General features: G+C 36.7%; 1 protein-coding gene across 1 annotated transcript in view; it reads left to right on the top strand.

Moving 5' to 3' along the window:
* Positions 1-22,853, top strand: part of LOC6566010 (allatostatin-A receptor) — an 88,903-nt gene extending 66,050 nt beyond the window's left edge. Inside the window, exons 4-11 of the mRNA XM_001992390.3 lie at positions 10,267-10,456; positions 10,536-10,631; positions 11,333-11,483; positions 18,737-18,855; positions 20,360-20,435; positions 21,480-21,635; positions 21,739-21,847; positions 21,947-22,853. Coding sequence (XP_001992426.1) covers positions 10,267-10,456; positions 10,536-10,631; positions 11,333-11,483; positions 18,737-18,855; positions 20,360-20,435; positions 21,480-21,635; positions 21,739-21,843 — 893 coding nt within the window. The 3' untranslated portion in view covers positions 21,844-21,847; positions 21,947-22,853. The remainder of the gene's footprint in view (positions 1-10,266; positions 10,457-10,535; positions 10,632-11,332; positions 11,484-18,736; positions 18,856-20,359; positions 20,436-21,479; positions 21,636-21,738; positions 21,848-21,946) is intronic.
* Positions 22,854-23,431: the final 578 nt, after the last annotated feature.

Raw genomic sequence — 23,431 nt, 5'->3', positions numbered from 1 at the left:
AGCCTTTTTAGATGGACGTGAAAACAAACCCTTTACGTTTCGTAAAAGGGTATTTTATAGTCGAATGACAATGATGATTTTACACGATTTTATTTAACTTTTATTAAGTGCCTGTCACATTGCTTATGTTTCAGTAACACTCAGTTGGGCTCCGAGATTCTTGCCTAGTGAGACAAATGCTGTAATAAATTTAAATGAATTTTTATAAATCATATATTCGAAATTTATCTTAATTTACTTGTTTATTTGCTTCGTGATATTGCGATGAAAATCAATGTAAATAAGCACTAAATTACATCAACATGACTTATTAGTCAGACCACTTAGATTCGAAATGATAATCCATGATTTATGTCGAGTAGACACACTTCAGAAAGACATACACAAACACCTGCCTCACTTTCAATCAAAAACTATACTTGAACACCAACATAACAATATAATCGCTTAAAGGCCCCCCATTTGGGCTGTGAGTTTGCCATAAAATGCAGAGCAGAAGCATCTACTTTATGATTTGAGAGCCGAGTCAAGAGCAGACATTGAAGTTGATATTGTTGTTGCAGCTGTTTGCTTTACTAGCTTCGCTAAGCTTTGACAAATTATCTTTCCATAAGCCATAAATACGCTTGCACTTACAAGGAAGCCAGCTAAATCTCATTCATTCACACGCCCATCCAATAGCGATTACTCTGCTAATAGGACAAGAGAAGCTACATCCGCAGTAACAGTGGAACGACAATGGGAGAGGGAGCGCTGGCGAGGACAGGCTCTAATTTTGCTCATAATTTGCAATAAAACTCATACGTTCATTTACAAATCATTTATCAAAATGCCGCCCGGCCGCCCAGCCGCCCAGCCCTGACAAAGTGGCTCTCAACATGCAACAAAAAAGAAAAGCCAAAGATGGCAAGGGGAATATATGCTGCGAGTGCTTGTAGGGGTGCGGTGTGGGTGTAAGTGGTGCCTGGCAACAGAAAGACTCGCAAAGCAAATGAAAATTGCTTTTGACTTTGACGCCAACACTTACAAAACAAAAAACAAAAAATAAAAAAAAAAACGAAGAAAAGAAGAAGAGCTCGCGCTGGTGAATAATGCTCGACTAAATGATACTCAGCAGTCAGGTTGTTCGTACTAGCAATATATAGTTCAATTTGTTAATTGACTCAATGCTGGGTGTATCGGGGAATGTGCCGATCAACAAATAACTTACATTTTTAGCCTCTAGATATGTTAATAAGAAACACATTTTGAATATCGATATTTATCGATATTTCTTTTGTTACATGCTCTCAACTTTATGATACGAAGTTTTAAGCATTGTCGTGCAACACTGGGTATTAAAGTGAACAAAAAAATAAGCGAAATTCGAAACTAACTGGCATAAAAACCGGTTATCCTGGCATTTTCCACCGCCCACCCAATGTGGCAACTTCAAGCGACAATTTCACGCGGCTCCCGTCGCGCATTGCGTTTTCTGTGATGTTACTGAAGGCAACGAGTTTTTCAAACTTGGTTGATTTTCTTAACTGTGCAATTAAAAGCATTTGGCGGCTCTTTAAATAAATTACGAACATGCAACAATACAACACTAATCTTTTAGTGTCATACTACTGAAAAGAGTTGATTATGTAACTTTTTCGCTGAATATACAATCTCGCTTAAGATTGTATATCCTATTCCCTTCTTAATGTCTACTAAATAGAAATAGAATTTATTTGAAATGGTTCTTGCAATAAAATAAATAAATAAATCAAATATACATAACATATTATAATAGATTTGTTAATCAGCTTTCAATTATGGAGTAGTCGATGGCTGAGTTTTCACAACATCTGACGCTTTAGCATTAAAACATATTGTTGGATACTTGAGATAACAAGACCCTTCGGGGCTCAAATATTTATGCAAGTCCATCATGTTCCTTGGCGTTGACTCTGCTGTTAACTCAATTTTGAACGGCCGACCGAATCGAGGTCCTGGTACAATATGGACCTTTTGTAACTTCGACACATATGGCATGGGCATCATCATGCAATATTATCGGACACTGCTAATCAATGTGAAAAAAGACAATAGAAAGGAGTACGAGTTTTATGTTTTAAAAAGTGAATAAATACGTTTATACTTACAATGTAGGTGTGTATCCTGAAGGGTTTCTTCCGCAAATGGAATGCGGTATCCAAATGGAAACTTTAATTTTTTCAGCTGCTGCTTGTGACTGGATGGTATTTCTTTTTGCATTTCTAAATTTCGCTGTTGCATGTTGCACCTGCATGCAAGCTTACACACACACACACACACACACAAGCACACACCTACATTAACACACTCACACTCAAAAAACGTGAACGGATGTGGCTGAAAAGATGTCGACTTGAGTCAAGGTTGCAGAACTTGCATGCAAAATGACTGCTGTTGAGATTCTTTTTGCCTGGCCACGATAGAGCAGCTCTAGAACACATATCCACAAGTATACACTCACACACACACACTCACACACACACTCACACACACACACAAACACACACATACACACATACACATGCCTGTTGTGACAAAGTGTTCAAGTGTTGCCTTACATCAGGTTGTCATGAACAGTTGCTAAGCGTCTTAGCTTCTGGGACAATCTAAAAACAGCTCTAAATGGTAGTTGTTGTTGTTGTGTTCTAGTTAGTTTGCACGTGTGTGTGTCTAACTAAGAACCATTGAGGACTTTATGCTAGATTTTGGGCTTATAGTGGACGGCACATGACATTTTAGCAAAACAAAGCGTTCAGTAAAATAATAACCAGTCAATAAAAATTGGTTAAAATATTAAAGTAAAATTCTATATTGCACATTGCGTGTGCAGCAGTGCAAAAAATAAATATTATTCTGTGTGTTGAAAGCAACATATTTAAGCAACATATGTCATACAGTTATTGGAGAAGGTTTGCATGTGTACACTGCATCGGTTCGCGTTGTGTAAATTTACACAAAAATCCACAAAGCGGCGCACAAATTCATTTTACTGCGTTGATAGTGATAAAATTTATAACCAGCAATGGGCAATGCGCCTAAAAGCAGCCAACTAAAACAATAAGAGCACAAATGTGCCATACAATGCCCAAGTGGGCAGCACACACCCACACACACCCCACACCCACACACACCCCACACACACATACACACACACGCACGCACGCACAAACATATGCACAGAATACCTTGGCAATCGTGCGTAACCAAGTTCTCCAGCTACCCGCGAACGTCCTTCGCCGTGGACTTGTCATATTCATGACATTTTATGGGGCATGTGCAACTTTATTGTTTTTCCTTTCAATGCATTGTTTGTTTGTTGCCTGGCAAACAGCAAATGGGAGAAGTCAATGCTGGAAAACCTTAATCGAAACGAAACCTTGGGTCAGAAAATAATTTGTTGCTAAATTCATGGAAATTCATCAATGTTTTCACCTCGACATTCCAATTGTTCAATCAAATTGTAGAAAAATCCATTTTCAATCCGTATGTAAAATGTGATATGATTTTTCTTTAGTCCTTGGCCACCTAAAAAAAAAAAAACAGTTACTTAAATTTTGCTTTGTCAGCCAGGTTATTTGAAGCAGTTCGGCCTCAACTATTTCAACTATATATTTCCCTCGCATTGTAACAACTTAAAAAACAAAAAATTGAATAGTTACAGTTATAATCGAGTGTATCAAAAACGATTGTTAATTTTTGTATATTTACAATTGTGGCGAATTGCCAGAGAATGTGTATTTCAACACCTTATGTTCGTTTGCTGGCCGTTTTGTGGCTGCTGTTTGCCTAGCGTGCCAAATACACAAACATGTAGACATTTGTAAACATATGTATAGTGCCACGCCCACCCGCCTGTCCATCTATTCGTAGCGCAACTTTTGTCAACATTTGCGCCATGATGGCCATATGGTTGCCAATTCAGGTATCCTTCCAACAACAAAAAAAAAAAGAAAAGAAAAGAGAGAAAATACTGTGCAAGCAAGTGGATCCCTCGACCACATTTGGTTTATTCTTAGCGCCTTTCATTCAATGCAGATCCACCCGAAACGGCAACAACTACGATGACAACAATGTTCCATAAAATTTACAATGCATCCAAAGACCAACAGAAAAAACAACAAATAAAATATCTTACATCTCTTTATGGCTGTGCTGAAAGCATCTGGAAGTTTCTCTTATTTTATATAATCTTTATTTTCATTTATTTTGCTACCTCCTTGGGCTGGGCTTTGCTTAAGAACTTTAGTAAATCAGACTTTAGACTCTGATTGATTAATTGATTAATATTTGTTTGCTGTTGCTGGTGGTGATGATGACGATGACGAAGATGTGGTTATTTACCATACAGATGAGACAAAAGGAACATTGTTCAGACTATTATAGCTGATGCTGCGATATAATATATTACAAGCTTAAAAAAATAAACTCGAAGTAAATGTAAATCATGTGAATAAAAATATTCCTAACTGACAGCAGTTCTAGTGACGACTAACTGTTTCTTTTGTTCTTTTTTCTATTAAAAAAAAGAGTAAATAACTATTATTTCTAATTAGACTAGATATTTATTGGGGAGTAGATATATATAAAATCGTGATTTCAGATTTGGATTAGGATCACCCATTGTTTTATTTGCGACCGGACGTGTTGCTTAGCATACACAAACACGGACAGGAACTTGCCAACAGTTGAACAGAAGAGAAAAAATGTAAATCAATAGTCCAACTCTGGCCGAGTACAATACTGAGTTCATTATGATCGTTGGTTCGGTACGTCCTTATTTGTATATATGCACATTTGTCCTCATCACAAACAAAAGGTCCTTGCGATTATCTACAAGCCTATACATGTGCAACTCGCTGTGAGTGTGTATCTTTGTGTGTGTGTGTGTGTGTGTGTGTGTGTGTGTGTGTGTGTGTGTGTGTGTGTGTGTGTGTGTGTGTGTGTGTGTGTGTGTGTGTGTGTGTGTGTGTGTGTGTGTGTGTGTGTGTGTGTGTGTGTGTGTGTATGTGTGTGTGTGTGTGTGTGCTATTGTGCCTTGAGCTTTAAGCACAATTACATATTTATGCATTTACAAGACATGGTCTTAGGCCAACAATAATTGCCACATAAAGCAATGTCAGAGACTGCTATTTTCAACAATAGAACGACCAGGTCTCAATTGCAGTGTATAATTTTAATTGAAATTATTTATGTGTCATTAAAATGAGCCATTGCACATTAATTGAGATTTGTTCTTAATGTCCTATCTGCTGTCAGTATACGTTTTAATTGTCCGAGCCCTCATAACTTTTCAAATGCAATGGCCGTGATAATAAGCTGGCTTTCATGATAATAAGCGTGCTTTCAGTATATTGACAAATTAATTGAGTGAACTCAATTAATTGAAGCTCAATTGAAGTTCATTTAATGATACTACTGAGTATCACCTTCATAAACTTCAAACCTTATGAAATGCAAAAGCCAATTAAGCTAATAAAAAGCAAATCGATAATAATAAATATTTAGTGTCTAGCGATTACAAGTACCACTTAAATATAAATTTATAAAGCAGATTAAATCCGAGAGTGTTCAATAAAATTTCATTAGTTGATTGTGATTGTCCCCGAAATATAATGAATAATTAATTGTAGACGAACATGTTCGAGTGCTCCACTCAAGAATGTCCGACCCGGAAACCACAAATTGGTTTATATTTGAATTGATTCACCTTCTAAGGTAACGAGAACATTTGAGAAAATTATACAATTTCTTAATATTTCCTTGAAATGATTATTGTCATCAAAAAAACCAATAGAATTAATTATTTACGAGACTGTTCTAAAATCTCTCAATAGCTGCTTGAAATCATTATTGTAAATCAAAAATAATCTAGCATTCATCCTATGTTTATGTCTAGATATGAACAATATTTTATTAATTAATAACCGAGGTGAGCTAAAAGAGTTTTAAGCTCAATTTTTTAATAAAGATTGGCTAACTTTAAATTGCGGAAATCTTAAAAGCCTGTTCCTCTAATCATTTTAGAGTTAGACTCCCAAAATTTGATTGATAAGGAACCTTTTAATTCTTAGTTCTCAATATATAAACTCGAATTAAATTTCACCTATTTCTGCTAAGATAGCTAACTAGACTCGACCAAACCCATCTTGAGATCAAATAACTCGCTCTGGAGAGAGAATGAGATAGAGAGAGAGAGGGAGAGAGTGGGAGGAGAGCTTGCGAGCGACAGATAAGCTAAACGAACACAGCAGCAACAGCAGCAACAGCAACAACTACAACAACAATAACAACAATTGAATCCCAGGCACACTTAAAATGCATCAATATTTTGCCTAATGTCATACATTAAAGAGACATTAAAGTTCCATAAAAGAAAATTTATATGGCAAGCTGTAAACAAGACCCGATGCCTACATCCGCTGTTTGTGTGTGTGTGTATCTGTGTGTGTGTGTGTGTGTGTGTGTGTGTATGTGTGTATGTGAAACATGGCATTAAATAACAGCGTTTTTTGCGCTTGAAGAACTTTTTCATCCATGCTCTTTTCCCCCAGTCTATTTCTATTATATAAGTATATTTCTTTTCTGCCGCATGCGCCATAAATTATGCTACACTTTATTATTTTGTAAGGCTAGCAACAAAAAACTTTACCTTCAGCTCAGCGCCATTTAATGGCAGGCTCCTAGATACTTTCAACCTGACCCTTTTTTTTAGCACAGTCTGCCCACAAAATGTCAGTCATAATGGCTTACTTGTTATCAGCAACAGTCTGTGTGGTGGGCCTATAAATATACATACATATTAATTGGTATTGGCCTGCATTGACTAGCAGTTAGTACGACACTGACACTATCTTTCACACTTTCACTGCAAACTTCAAAGTTTTCATATCGAAAAAGTGGTGAAAGTGGCTTAAAGCTGACATCATCAAAACCACAAAGTGTATTTTGTTTGCCAGCAAATAAAATCGAAACCGCCATTACAACTGTCAACAGGGATTCCAGTTTGGCAACAGCTTTTCTCTCAATTGGCTTATCAAAAAGTAAGAGCAGCACCTGCAAGTTAGTAAACAATCTAAATGGGTGTATATATATTTATATATATATATATATATGTTCGTCTGCACAAGAATACCAAATAGTAATAGCAAAATTGAAGCTCGTATGCCACACATGGCCACCTGGGCAAAGAACAAACCAAGCAACTTATATTTATTGTTCAAATTTTGTAAGGTTTTTTTTTTTTTTGGTTACTGTTATTGCCACTGTTGCTGTTGTTATTGCTGTCATCTTTTATTTACTTTGGCCCACCCACCTGCTCGCGAACAACATCCTGTGCTAAATATATTTCAAAGGAAATTGATTTGCGGCAACAACAACCATAGCGACAACAAAAACAGCAAGCAACAAACAACAAATCAAACCACAACAATGGTGCAAGCTAACTAAATGCGAATACTCGACTCAGGATAACCCTATACTGAATCACAGAATATATTAAATGTGGGTGCATTTTGTTTTCAATAAATTATGTTGCACTACACTCGAGGGAATACCCCAACAATGTTTGCGATTTCCATAGATTTGATTAAACATAAAGTATATATACATTATATATATATATATATATTTGTTATATACAGCTTATCACTGGAACTAAACCCTATTTGTAAAGCAATTTACAAACTAAAAATCCAAAATATTTTACAAGCTATCGATCGAATTAGTGGAGACTCTCGAAATAATCGATAGTAAGAAATAATAGCCATATGCATTTATAGGAATGTGCTTTCCTTGTATCTATGCTATATGCCAGTTTGAACCATTAAAGTGCAGGGTATATTAAAATAATCATTTCATATAATACTAGCTTATCGTCGCGACGTTTCCTTTTCCAAAAATTATTCACCAGACTGCACTTTCAGTGACTTCCAGCCCAAACACACCCGCTGGCATACACACACACACACACATACTGGCAACCATCGCCCCACTGACAACACACTGGTGCCTTGTGCCGCTGGCTGCCATTTTGTTGGCAGTGTGCCACATCAATCCATTGAAGTGCTCATATCAGGCATGTACGAGCGCCCACCATGTCCTTTCTCTGCCCCGGCTACTTGCATTCAACTTGGCGCTAGCTTTTGTTACAGTCACAATACACCGCAACCAACCCGCTCCCGCTCCAGCTCCCCATTCTCATTCCCATCCCCATCCCCATGTTCAGCACCTTCCGCTGCAGTGGAAACCACCCGCCGTGCATCTTTTGAACAGACCTACATAAATTGTTTGGCTAATTGCAAGTAGCTCTCGTCTCTCGTCCGCTGCTTGTTGCTGCTCAAGAAAATCGTGGAGCGACAACAGCAACAACAAAGAGCAACGCGAAGGAGCAACAGCAACTACAACACGGCCCAAGATCTGTTTGAATAGAATGCTGTTCCAGCGACAGCTCCACTTCCAGCTCTAAGTAGTTTGTGGAGGTTTGCCTTTGTGCGCGTAATTGGCAGGAAAAACTTGGGTGTTTTGCCCAGCAAACTGTGCAAGGACATTCTGCACAATACATTGTCAGGGAGCAAGAATCAGCTTCAAATTGGCGTGCGACATTTCAATTATGCATTTGGGTACATCTATTAATAAATAGACAAATATAGTGAAGGTATATTCTTTGTAACCATAAACTATTCTAGCGAAAACGAATTACGATGCAGTCTTTGCAAACATAATAGGACAGTTCAAAGGAGTAGTACTTAAATGATTTATAAATAGCTAACATCGTTCTAGGTCATGCAAGGCAACGAATAGATGTTATTCGATAACTAATTTAAATAAAGTTTCTTTATGCGCACACTCTGATTATTATGAGACATGAAAGACATCCTTACTGGTACAATACATAACAAGTGTGCAGCAATTTTATTGACTCTATATCTGGCTGCAATGAAAGTTTATTTGCTTGGTACAGAAAATTTAAAAATAAAGTAAAAATTCTTAGCACTTATATTAAATATTATAATTTTGAGCTATAGCTCTACTTTTTGAATTGATGGTTTAGTTTGGATGCAACTAGATGGACTTTGTTTTGTAGGAATACGGTAGCCTTGACATCTACTAGACTACTATTGTCCCTTTTGTTGTTATAAGTGGCAACAGAGTGTAATTAAATTAAAAAGATAACTTGATTACATTCTTTGCCCGTGGCGCTTAATTGTGTCGAACGCCAGAGAAATATAAATGCTTCTTTGCATATCCACATCGTATTTCATTTTTAAATTATTTTTCGCCCATCGAACAATAATTTGATTGTTGTGTCTGTTTTTATTTGTTTATTGAGTTGCCAACAGTAATTTACGACAGGCTTAAATGTCTTATTTCAAATTACTTCGAAGTGTGAATATTTATTACGAGATGCATGCTGGCTTAGCATTTAAATTGATTTGGTTTTTGTTGAGTGTCATGAATAATTGAAATTAATTTAAATTCCTTATCAAATTGGCGCAGAGCTTGGAAATTTATGGGAAATGCAAGAGAGATGAATATATAATTTAAGGATCATCAGTCATGTGAATGCACACAAAGAAGGTGCTAATTACTAACTGCCTTCTAAGGAGCACTGTCCCATCATAATGAATAATAAACACACAGCCAATTAACTAAAGCTCAAGACTGTGCGATAATAAACAAATATGTTGATTAAAGGCTTACTGGCAATGCAAACAAAGAGCCAGAAGCTGCCAAAAAAGCCGATGATGTAATTCCCTAGCAGCTGAATGATGAAATTGTTTAGTTCAAATATTAGTCAAGCTTTAAAATCAGTATTTTATTCGACACAAAATTGATTGTTTAGCCTAAGTTGAGAACCTCAAATAATTATTACCTGAAAATATTATTAGAAAAAATATCGATATTGGTTGCAGTAAGAAACAACTTTTTTGTTAGCCTTTAAGATAAGTGTGAAAATAAACGTTGGCTGATAAAAGGTGACATTCAACACTAGTCTGTTAATGTACTCCCTGCTAGGGTAATTTAGCATAATAATACCATATTAATTAACTGTGCCTCTGAGCTGATATTAAATTTTACATATTGCTACATGACTTCACATATTTATCTTTGTCTATTATTTGCTGCAAGCAGGCGCCTGCAGGACACAGCATAAACAGCAGACACCAAATATCTGACTAATTTCTATCTCTATGTTTCTCTCTCTCTCTCTATATATATATATATATATATTGCATTGTGTTATAGTGGTGGTCGTCAACCAACAAATGCGCTCAACCACAAACCTATTGATTATCAACTTGGCCGTCTCGGATATACTCTTCGTCATCTTTTGCGTCCCATTTACCGCCACCGACTATATTCTACCGGAATGGCCATTTGGAAATGTTTGGTGCAAATTTGTGCAGTATATGATTGTGGTCACGTGCCACTGCAGGTGAGTGTCTCCACTCCATACAAAAGCGGTAAGCTTGATACAGTAAGTACATCTGCCAACGCCATTGCCTGCCTTTCAGTGTCTACACCCTTGTCCTGATGTCCTTCGATCGCTTTCTAGCCGTTGTGCATCCAGTCACAAGCATGTCCCTCCGCACCGAACGCAATGCCACCCTGTAAGTAACAATGTTTTGCAATTGTTCAAGTAGTTGTAATTACGTCAATTACGTCTATCTAGCCCCAGACTGTGGTTAAATGAAATTTGGTATCAGGTTGCCGTATTGTTCAGCTATGGCCATGGGCATAATTTAAGTTAGATTAACATTTCGCATATGTGTATGTCTCTGTGTGTGTGTGGGTGTGTGTATTTGTGTGTGTGTATTTGTGTGTGTGAATGTATGAAATGGGATGAAATGAAGTCAATTTTAGCATGAAAAGCGAATCCAACTATGTTGCTAAAATTTAATTGGATTTGAGTATATTCAAATTTGGAAATAGACATAAATTATTTTTCTGCTTATCTATGTCAGATAAATAATTGCAAATGATACAAATTTAGATTACAGTTAATAACCAGCAACCAATGTTGATCAATCCATATTACTGGCCAAGACAAGATACCAAGATACATTTATTTTCACAATCTACTGTCAAGAACTATAAGCTAATATTTATAGATTAAATATTTACCAGATAGTTTAAATACTAGTTACGATTAGCGAAAACAAATACGAATTAGATATTTTTTATCTTTAATAGAAGACTATTTAAAATAAGCTTAAAACTTTTGACCAAACTAAATAAAATAAAATAAGCTGTATATAAAATACAGCAATGCAAATGACACAAATTAAATGTTTATTTTTTACCCAAACAGTGCCATTATGTGCGCCTGGATAACGATTGTAACAACAGCTATACCCGTGGCCTTGGCCCACTCAGTACGGATCTATCAGTATCATGGACGTGCTGGGACCGCCTGCGTTTTCTCCACGGAGGAGGAGGTCTGGAGTCTGGTTGGCTTTCAGGTAAGTCAAGCAATTGATTGTGCCTTCTGTGGCCTCTAATCTGGGTGCGTTTCCTTCATCATTCAACTGCCGGCACACTTGTCCTGATCTCTGATTAATGTGCCTGCATTATTCATGCCTTTCCGCCAAATTTGCCACCAGCTCGCGGCTACCAACACATGGAATTGCGTCAAATGAAATTATATGAAAAAAGCAGATACCGCATACATATACACAAACACGAACACAAATACACATTTATACATATATACATATTGGTGTTGTTGACACAAACTCATATTTTCCCTTGCCTGGCAGCAGCTTGCAATATATTTGCCACTTAGCCAACTCGCACACAATGCCGCATAGCAGAGCAGGTGTGACGAACACGACAAGGACAACGGCTCGACGCGTCGTCCTGCTGACAGCTTAGCGCCTGGCTTGCCAGGACTAGAGACTAGAGACGTGCCGGCGTTACAGTAGTAGTATTGTACATGTAACCAGCTGCACCATGCAACTGGCATTGTTAATCAGCTGCACAAATAATGCTATTGTGCATATGCGACTCCAGCGTCGAGTATGCTTCTTGCATCTAAAGCAGTGCTGCTGGCCAAACACACATCGACAACAATGACGTGTTGTGTGTTGAGCACAAAGCACAAAAATACATGTGAAAGCTCGAGCAAAAGCTTACAAGATTTTTACATATTTCTTAAGAGGCAAATGCAGAAAGCTCACCAACACAGACGCAGAGCACACACACACACACACTAACAGCCTTAGCAGCAGACATCTAGGATAGGGTAACTATAAAATAATTGTTTATAAAGTGTTTAACAATTATACACTGCTAACGCTGAAATCATGTCTATCTGCTGGCAGTCAACTGTAATTCGTTAACAGACAACAAGCATAAGCAATTGTAACAATTTTGCAACTACACAAAAATAATAGTAATAAATGTGCAAGTTCTGATTGCAACTCGATCCACATGGAGAGCAACACATTGTTGTTGCTTGGCAAACAGAAGACATTCAGACCAGACCAGATAGCTCCTTACACATTCAGTATTCAGTCCAAGACAGACAATGGCAGCGAAGCCAATGCACAACTTAATAATGTTGGCAATTCCGGCAACTGAGGGCCAAGTTATGGAGTATATTGTGCCATTAAGTTGCACTTTTAGAAGTACAAATGGGGATATCACAAAGTATTACAATGTGGTTGTGAGTCTCAAGTTTTGTTGTGAGTCAAGACCAGCTAGAAAATGCCATTGCTGAGATTTTGAGACAGACATGTTGGATCCAATATGAATATTGACTAAACAAGGTGCCACTTATTGAACAGAAAAATATATATATAAATAAAAAGATGGGTAATAAATGAAATCACTTAGGAATTTTGAAATATTACTTAATGTCAGCAGGTTCACACAATCTTGTGCCACTTTATATTTATATTATTTCAGTGCAATTTGTACAATAAAAACTAGACTAGTTTCTGTTTGGCTCATTTATTTATCATTTCAGTTTAATCAGCTAAAACTACTTAAAAATGTACAACAAGTTTCGGTTTCCTTTTTCTGATGATATGTTTTTCATAAATTGATTTATTAAACTTATAAGTTTATTTCATTAATGTAAGCCCCCGTTGCAAAGTACGCCGCTGTTTTAAAGGGCGCATTCCAGCAGACACGATGAGCTCTTTGTACCTTGGGCAGGACTGGCGACATCTCGCCGGATTTGAACAACAACTTGGCGTGTCTCGGAAATTTTATGCCGGAAGGATGTTACACAGGAACCCGCACTTGTGGCCAATGAATGAGCTCTATATACCCAGCAATAACAACAACAACAACAACAACAACAGCAGCAGAAAAAACAACGTCAACATGACCACAACAACAAGGATGACCCACTCACTGCAGTTGTTGTTTGTTTGTCTATCTGTCTGTTTGTGTTCCACACGGTATGTGTGCGTATGTATGTGTGTGTGTGTGTGTGTGTGTATGTGTGTGTGTGTGTGTGTGTATTCATGTGTACATATGCACTTGTAGAGCTAGCTTATAATGCCACTCATAGAGCAATTTACACAGCTCGATTCGCTTGCATGGACAAGGACAGTAATAGTAACAGGAATAGGAACAGAAATACAGAAATACAGAAAGAAATGAGAAGCAGCCTCGACATATTGTGACGTCTGGTAGAGCATATAAATCGCAATTACTATAAGCGATAAGTGAGAAGCCTCGACCTACAGATACTCTGTAATCGGTAAAGGATTGGATGTACAGCAATGTCGCTGATAGACACGACCCAATCATATCTAATTTTTTTGTTAATAATTTTATAGCTATCGCTTCATTCAATATTTACTTATATTTATATCATCATTTTTAAACAATATTTGAACTTTTTTTTTTTACATTGTCTAAAAAATACACCCAAAAAAGAAGATAAGCAAAAGGAATAGGCAAATTAACAAGGATACAAGGTACAAGAGTCGATATGTCGAAGAGTAAAGTGATCAAAGGAATCAAATTGAATATGAATATAAAAATAAAGCCGCACCACAATTATTTTGACAGCAACTGTATGTATCTTATTGGTGGATGCAGGGTATCTAAAGTGCGACTCCATGTGTCACTGGCCAGCTGGTGGCTCGGTATAGTTCGGTATTTTATTTGGCTTAGCTGTTTATTTGGTTTGGGCACCCAAAAGTACCAATATTTTGTTGTTGGTGGTTATTGTTGTTGCCAGTTGACAAACAGTTGAGCATTTCGTTGGCAAATTTGGCGATTCAATTTATTGCTTGCGAGCACATAAAAATGGATCAAACTTTTGACGCCTAAACGCATCGGAAAATGTATGAACAACAATCAACTAACACACACAAACTAAAAATAAAACAAAAACAAAAACAAAAACTGTTGTCATCGTAAATAAATAATAAACTGAAGCACAACAATGGGCAAAGACACGCCTTGAATCTGCCCCGTGTGGCATGCGTGACCACAGAGCTCGGTGGATATGCTCTGTGGGATGTTTCGTTTAGTTTGTTTTCCCTTTAGTTCCTATATATATAACTCCTTAGAAATACTCAAGAAAATACTCAATAAAAATACTAAGTATGTTATTGCCTTCACAACTTAAATTATAGATATGCTTAAATTATTATTTTTTTAATTAATTAGACAGTCAAGAAAAGAGCAGCAATTTTAGATACACAGATATGACTCAATTGAGTACATAAATTATTCAGCTTTTTCAAAAAAAATGAATGAATAAATTATTTCAATTTGAAGTAATAATAATAATAAAAAACAAAGTTATTTTTACTGCGTAAAATTGTGCATTGATAGTTTGCCATTGCTATTTGTTAAAATGACTACAGAATATTTAAAGATGTTGTTGTGCTACTTTTACAGCGATTGCCTTTTAGAATTTATGACGCCGAACACTTTAAGTGATAGACATATAAAGCCTTAACTATCAATAAAGTTTGAAGCGGCATAAAACTTCGTCGACAAACTGGGCTACTTCAAAATTGTAAGCTGCAGCTACAGCTACAGCTACAGTAAACGATATAGATACAAATACATGCAATGAAATCTAACTACTACATTATGAACTAAGATGGCCCTGTGTGTGTGTGTGTGTGTGTGTGTGTGTGTGTGTGTGGGCATCGCTTAGGGAGGCGGGGCAATAGTTGGCAGTGGCCAAAGAAAAACTTGTAGGCAAAACTTTTTCTACGCGCCTTTAAACTTTACGAGCTGCCCAATAAAAAGCCATAAACTGAAGTGTCTGCCATATGATATACGAGTACTAGCCAGGCAGGATTGCAAACTAGGAGGGTGGGGTGGTGGGGGGTGGTGGGGAGGTGGCATCTGGGACCGAAGCGGCTCGTTAATATTTGCCGTGCTCAAATTGCGCCTGGGATTTGGCCATATATACAAACTGAGCAACTGTCGCGCCTGCTGTCACTCAACCAAATTAATCAACTTGAGTTCGCGATGCCCTCACGCACTTTTATTAGCACTGTTTTTGTTTTTGTTGTTGTTTTTGCTTTTGTGTGGAAACATAAAACACTGAAATTAAAGTTCCGCCCAATTTTCTGATGGACAAATTTCACGCGGTTTAAATTAAGAACTTTATTCGTTTCAATTCAGTTGAGTTGCGTTGTACTTGTTAGGAAACTTTATTAAGCATGTTAAAGAAAGAGCACTTCGCTGATACTGATACTATTTTATGAATATAATAATTATAATTATTCATTAAAAGAGCATATCTATCTACTCTAGAATAGAATATACCTGTTTGGTCAAACTAATTCAAACACAGCTGATCACTCAATATCACACTGGTGGAACTTATTCACTGATGTTAACAATACTTGTAATTAGTAAAACATCGATAGTTCACTATCGAATTAGCCCAAGTTGTAATAAGAACTAGAACAAGCAACGCGCGCACCTTTGTGTAAGAACAATAAAGTGTTAATTAAAATAGTTAAATACCGCCCAGACTTGAAGTATTTGAATTTGTTAGGTCGGAAAAGATCGCATCAGTCGAGAGATGTGAGTTTAATGTGATATGTAAGTCTACGCTCATCTCGATCAAGAAAAATAGTTAATCTTTAAATTGAAGACAGAATGCCGCAATTAAAGAATCAGACGAGTCAGCCAATTATCCGCAGCATAGACAAAATAAAGACAAAAATTTAAATGTCAGCAGATTAATTGCAATCTACAAGGCTATTACATCTTTGGTTAATATTAATGATAAAAATATATTAATATCTGTAATTAGTGGGAAATGTTCATGGAAGCGAATCGAAGTTACGAGTAAGCGTGACATAAAACCTGTCATGGATGCCACAACCAGGGGCACAATCCATTGTATCAGCCGTGTATCATAAATAACATAATTTTCTCGTTAGCATTAAGTTGGTTATCATCGTCATTGCCATAGTGCCGTCTGACATTGTCATTGCAAACAATTTCTTTTTGCAATTTAATCTTTAATTAAGACGTCTGCTTGGCACAATACATTTGCAACATTTTCTTCATTTTGTTTCTGTTTTCTTTTTTTTTTTTTTTGCGCACTAAGAAAAGCTGTGTAAGACATTGTTATTGCTTTTGCTGTTGCTGTTGCCGTTGCCGTTGCCGCTGCTGTTGCTGTTTCAGTCACCCGCCTGCTCCTTGCATGTCAGTTCAGATTATGTCGACATCGCGACGTTGACTGTCGACGATAACACGGGACATGTTATCCAACCAAAGTGATTTCAATTCCGGCCCTGTCGGCCATTTTGCCATATGAATGCCTTACGAAAACCAAACCCCAACCCATCGTTTGATGGGATAGCTTTCTGCGATTATTATTAACAATTGTGGAAAGCGCGATTTCCTTTTGCCTCGTTTCATCTGGCTTTTCCGTTTTCCGTTTCATTACATCTGCCCACCTTTGTGCTTTTTCTGTTTGTATTGGTTAAGCATTTCATTGAGATTTACAATGTGCCGCCTACACGAATCACAGCCACACAGGCCAAACCCAAACACCTCCTCCTCCTCGTCCGCCTCCGCCTCCTCATTTATCCTACCGGCCTCAACCAGATCCATATCGGTTTCTGTAGTTTTACCCCAAACCAGCAAACATTTTTATGCCGCTGCTGAGTGTGTTTTATTGTTTTTTTCTGATCCAAACCAGCCGACCCCGCCCCGACAACACCACCAACTCCTCCCCGTTGTCCCGTTTTAATCATTTACACTTGGCTGGCGGCTTTATGCCAAGTTAAAGCCACTTGAAACTTAACGCGCCTCAAATGAGCTTTATATATGTACACACTTATGTATGCAGGTATGTATGTAGATATACATATATATATATATATATATATATATATATGTGGGTATGACCGATTCAACGAGTCGTACTGCAGATTGAACATCGTTGTCCGCATTATGGTAAAACATTGGATGGGTATGTTAAAGGATTATTTAAATACCATTTACATTTAACAGCAGCTGCAAATGGCACTTAAGCAGATTAATTATGTGGCAGTTTAAACTGTAAGATATAAGTATATAGGTGAAAAGCAGCCGATTTTGTGCTGCAATTAAACAAATTTCAATATCATGCAATCAAACAACACAAAACTGATTGAATGCTTAAATTATAAATGGTTCGAGTAATTGATAGTCGTAATATGTTCCTTAGAATATTCATTTGTTTTCTCAAACTCATTCGACTTAATCCCAATACTCTCGTCTCTTATTTTATGGTACACCTACTGCGTACCTTTCCCTAGTATAGTCTCTTAAAGCCCAAGCTCAAGCTCGATTCTGACCGAAGGAGAGAATATTTTTTGAGCGCTATTCATGTCCGCTGAAATTAGAATGAAATGGCAACAGCTGGTGGCAAGGCAGGCATTCACACCATGCTGTATCTCTGTGCGTGTGACTGGTATCTGGTATCTGGTATCTGGACAGCCTTACGGGTCAGTGCTTTTGGCAATTTCCAATGCAAAAACAAAAGCCGCTGACATGGCACCAGATGGCATGGCAACTTCACAGTGTGCCAAAAACTTTATGGCAACAACAGCGGTGATGCGGGTTTTTGCCAAAACGGGGCAAGGAGTGGGCAATTTGAGACTGAGAATGACCGCTACTGTGTCCAACTGTCGCCAGTTAGTTATCAAACGCATTGTCCTTTTTATATTTATTTTATTAAGCTATTCGCAAGTGATTTAACGTGAAAATCGAGCACAGACGGAGTGTTTCTTATGTTTTATGTACAGCTTTACAAAAACAAAAAACCAAACAACAAAACAAAAATGGCAAATGGAAATTTGCAAACAGATATTGAAATCACAGCGTTGCTGGCCTTGATAAGTAAACTTGGTACAACATGGCCTAACATTTAAATCCCATTATATTTTGCATGGCAAGATGATATAGTATAGTTTCCAGCCATGATCAATAGTCACGAATTAAAGCGAGTAATAGCCAAGGGGGAAAATAGGCTTTGAATACTTAACTATATTGAAAAATTCCAATGCATTCAATGCAAACTTATTTCTTGGCACTTTTATGAACTATTTACAACAGCGACATAAACAATTCGTATTTGCTGTGAGCAAGTAGAAAACTTTGTAAATATTTAAACTCCATCCATCCATTGACAGCAGCTTAGTCTATACTTTTAGCCATGTTGTTGGCGATTTATTGAACAATGATGACACTCGATAATTGCATTTGCTCTCTCTTCTCGTTGCAGGTTTCATTCTTTTTGTCATCGTATGTGGCCCCGTTGACGCTGATTTGCTTTCTATATATGGGCATGCTGGCCAGATTGTGGAAAAGTGCACCCGGCTGCAAGCCATCGGCCGAGTCACGGTGAGTCAAGTCAACTGCACAAATATTGCGCATACGCCACGTATCGGCGAGTAGACAACGAAAGTGTTATTGGTATTGGGATTGGGATTGGAAAAACGAGCCTGCCTGCAGGCACTTAACTTTTTTGTTTGCCACACTCAACACACAGACAGACACACACACACACACAGAGAGGTGCACCTGCCTCATGCGGCATGATGAATGCCTTTTTTATTATACTAGGTATTCCACCACTCTGAGAACTTTGTGCGTGTTGCTCATAAATTTCTAAATGCCTGTTCTGCCTTGTTTGTTATTTACCTTAGCACCCACCAGCCGTCAGTAAACTACTAAAGCACCACCCATGCCCACCCAATCCCTGATGTAATTCAGTTCGCCTTGGAGCTAAGTCATTGCAGGCCAACCAACGCATTTGAGGTGCTTTCAATTTACAAGTGAGCTGAGCCTTTTACGCTCGAATATTTTCTCAAAAACATCTCGTCAAAGCTAACTCTGTTTTAAAATTGTGGAGCTAATATTATTGTTTTTTTTTCACAAAAGAGAGCAATTTAATAACACAGTAAAATATTTTTAGAGGCATTTGTAAAAAGAATAGTGAAATATTGATTGAAATCTGTAGATACTGTAAAATAAAATGGCTCATCGATATACAGATACAAGCTCAACAAACTGAAATGCTCAAGACATCAATTTCGGATGAGATCAGTATTAAATCAGTTTTGAATGGGGTGTTAGGGGTAAAATTGTTATGTGCAAAAGCAAACCATAATTGATATATTAGCAGATTAACTCCGGTCTATAAGCAAAATTGCCAGCAAAATTCGAGTCCCGTCTGAGCCATTAGTTTATTATCAACTAGATCTGTGTCGAACATTAAATGATTCACCATCTTGGCAATTAGCACAATTTCCGCTAATATTTCAATGTTGAGGCCATCCCTAATCAAAAACTTGTCGAAGCGCGAATAATTTGTGGGGCTGCGCAGTTGATGAGGGTAAAGCAACAAACAACAAGCAACAAGGCAATAATAAAGTAAGGGGTGTCATGCAAACAATCCTTTTGACTCACATAGCAACCAGCCAACAAATGGCCGGCTTTTTTGCTGCTGTTGTTCAACTTTAAAGCGTATCCCATGCAGCGTATGCGTGATATGTCGCTTTTGTCGTTACCAAATCAAAAATCCAATTTCAACTTATGCCACATTGCTGTTGCTGTTGCTGCCACACTTATTGTGTGGTTGTGTTCAATTCTGGGTGTGTGTGTGTGTGTGTGTGTGTGCGTGAACATATGCAAATTGCGTATACGCCGCGTTGCACGTTTTATGAACTTGACATTGGCAATATCCGGAATAAGTTGAAGCTTACACAGAGTTAGTTTATAAAACAGACTGGCGAATGTAAAATTCAACTACAGACCAATTAATTTGCTCTCATTTCGATCGAATTCTGCAGAAATTGTACTGACATTTCAATATAATTCTCTCATTTTTTTTTTTGCATTGCAGCAAAGGCAAGCGACGCGTTACCCGCATGGTTGTCGTTGTGGTTTTGGCATTTGCAATTTGTTGGCTGCCCATCCACGTAAGTATTACTCAACATACATAATTTACCATGCTTTTTGAGCGACATGCTAAAATTGTCGACATTCCCTTGGAACACAACTCATTTTCCATTACATTTTTAATGTGCAGTAAAAGGCACGAGCTATGAATTATTTTATATTTATCAAACGACACGGGCTAAAAGTAACAAAAGGCCGTCAACTAAATAAACAGTCAACAAAAACAATTAATTAAACATACAAACAATTTTTGTGAATGACAAAGTTGCTACTAAATCTGTGTGTAGAAAATAAAGAAGCATCATTATTATTACTCATTCTGATTTGGTTATCTAATTTCAGTTTTGATTTAACACTTAAATATTCCCAGATTTATTATATAATATAAATAAACTATATTTACATTTTACATTTTTATATATCTTTTATTTTAATTTAAGTTGGTACCTAATTTAAACTATTAATTTATTAATAAGACCTTTCTTTAAAAATGGTAGACTGATATTAGTCCATACTAAATAAATAGAAAGATTATTATTAAAAAAGTATACTCTTGCTGAAATAATACTTTCCTTCAATATCATTCAATTCTGATCAAAGTCAGCTGTGTTCTTTAAAAACTTTCTTACATTACATTGCCGTAACATAGTCAGGTACTTTCGAAGTTAAAGCACTTGCAGCTGTTGCTGCAGTTGAAGCTGGTGTGCAAATAGAAACCGATGGTGACAAGAACTGAATAAATAATGAATACATTCGCACATACTGCTCAAACATGCCGACTTATGTATTTGTAATTGCGGACGTCATTAGACAGCAAATTGACATTTCCGCTTAGTAAATAGTGGCAATTTATTTGGTCGAGTGTCTTACAGTCTTAGAACGGAACACAGCTGACAAATGCCTCATTTGCGAAATGCTTGCATCAAATCTTACAAATTGCACATGCAATGGACAAACACAAATGGCAAATCACAGAGCAAGTGATGTGAAAGTGGTGCGACGATTGAATCCAATGATATGCACAACTGGCGATATATCTAAATTATATTGATTGTGTGTTACAGGTTATACTGGTGCTGAAGGCTCTCAACATGTATGGTGGCACACACCTAACGGTTATCATACAAATAATATCCCATGTGCTGGCCTACACAAACTCCTGCATCAATCCCATACTCTACGCCTTTCTATCTGACAACTTTCGCAAGGCGTTCCGCAAGGTGAGCGAGCATTCGTTGTCCAAATGCATATATCAATTTCAACATTTTCTCTCTCTCTCTCTCTCTCTCTCTCTCTCTCGCTCTGTGTGTCTCTCCATTGCAGGTCGTGTGGTGTGGCAGCCCGCCCCCAATTGTGACAAACCAGCAGATGACAAAGACCACAAGAACTGCAACCGGCAACGGCACGTCCAACATTGAAATGCTCTAAGCTGGTCAGTTGCAATACCTCAATCAATTGACAAACTACTTCCAATTTCAACTCTCTTACTCACTCACACACACTCTCTCTCTCTCACATGCATTCCACGCAGTTTGCAGTTATTAGATCTGGATTATCTATATATATTTATATGGCATATTTGTGTAAATTACGAGCTCTATATGCAATTAATGAGTTTTAACTAAAATTAATGCACTTATATAATGCGAATGTATCAGACTAAGCATAACTTATACACGCTATGTTATTTCACACCAAACAAATGGATTTTGGGTTTGAAAATAGGTAAATATGTGGGAATTTTGTTATTAAAAAAAAAAAAAATACGCAAAAAGAAATTAAATGGGTAACAAATACAGCAGTCCTATTAAAATTAGTACTATTACAATTTGTTTTGTTTTTCGATGTTCAAACAACAACCCAAATATGTATAAAATGTTATGCACATTTGATATTGAACAAATTATACTTAAACAAAAAAAACAAAGGATTCCTATGAGCTTAGCGCTATTGAAACTTTTCAACAATTGAAACAACAACATCGGGAACAGAAATTCCATATTAAGCAACAATGTGTAACAATTTGTATCTCGTTTATAGACGCATTTGTCTTGGTTGAAATCACATTAAGATTTCCTTTATCTATTAACAATAATTTCTGGTGAACTGATTCTGATTCGTCTTTAATTTTAAACTGAGTACAAAATGTTCCAAGTCAAACAACATTGCTTTTTCAATTGAGTTAGATATATCTTTCAACAACACCATACCGAAATAGACTTTTATTATTTTATTTATTCATGCTGAGATCGGTTTTAATCTGTTATATTTTAGCTTCCGTCAAAAAAAATATTATTAATTTCAAAGTGCATTAGTATCAATGATACTAAATAAATTACGCTAATTTTTCCACTCCTTTGTTGCCACAACTCAAATGATTATTCAGCAGATTAAATCATATAATCCAGTCATATCTAATTATTATTATAAGCTCTCAATTATCGCATTTATGTTTGTATTTCGTTTCAATTAAAGAACATAACCAAAAAATAAATACAAAATAAAAACTTTCGCTTGCCTGTTTGTGATTGGGATTGATTGTGAGATCAGATAATTAGATCATCAAACTAATGCAATTATATTAATGTGTCTAGAACATGCAAACATTCCATGGAATTCAGATTAATTCCAGATTAAAGCACACAATAACCAACAACATATGTTTTAATTATGATGTGTGTCCATAAAAACAAATGCAAAATATATGCGAGAAAATTGTCGCATTAAATTGATACAATTCAATTGTCTCAATTCAACTTTCACACGAAAATTACTCATATGTATGCAAATTGAAATGAATTATGTATAAGTGTGGTAGATTCGATGACAGCATTAAATATTCCATTGAAATGTCATTCAAATTGGATTAAAATAAAGCTAAACAACATTGTTAATTCAAAAATTCTGTGTGTCTCTAGACTATTTAAACTGTATGAACTTACACACATACATATTGATATACATATATATCTATATATATATATATATATCAACGGATTATATATATTGTGTGTAT

Source organism: Drosophila grimshawi, unplaced genomic scaffold (genome assembly GCF_018153295.1).
Source record: "Drosophila grimshawi isolate 15287-2541.00 unplaced genomic scaffold, ASM1815329v1 contig_848, whole genome shotgun sequence".
Lineage (NCBI taxonomy): Eukaryota > Metazoa > Arthropoda > Insecta > Diptera > Drosophilidae > Drosophila > Drosophila grimshawi.
This window is presented reverse-complemented; position numbering and strand designations above follow the sequence as displayed.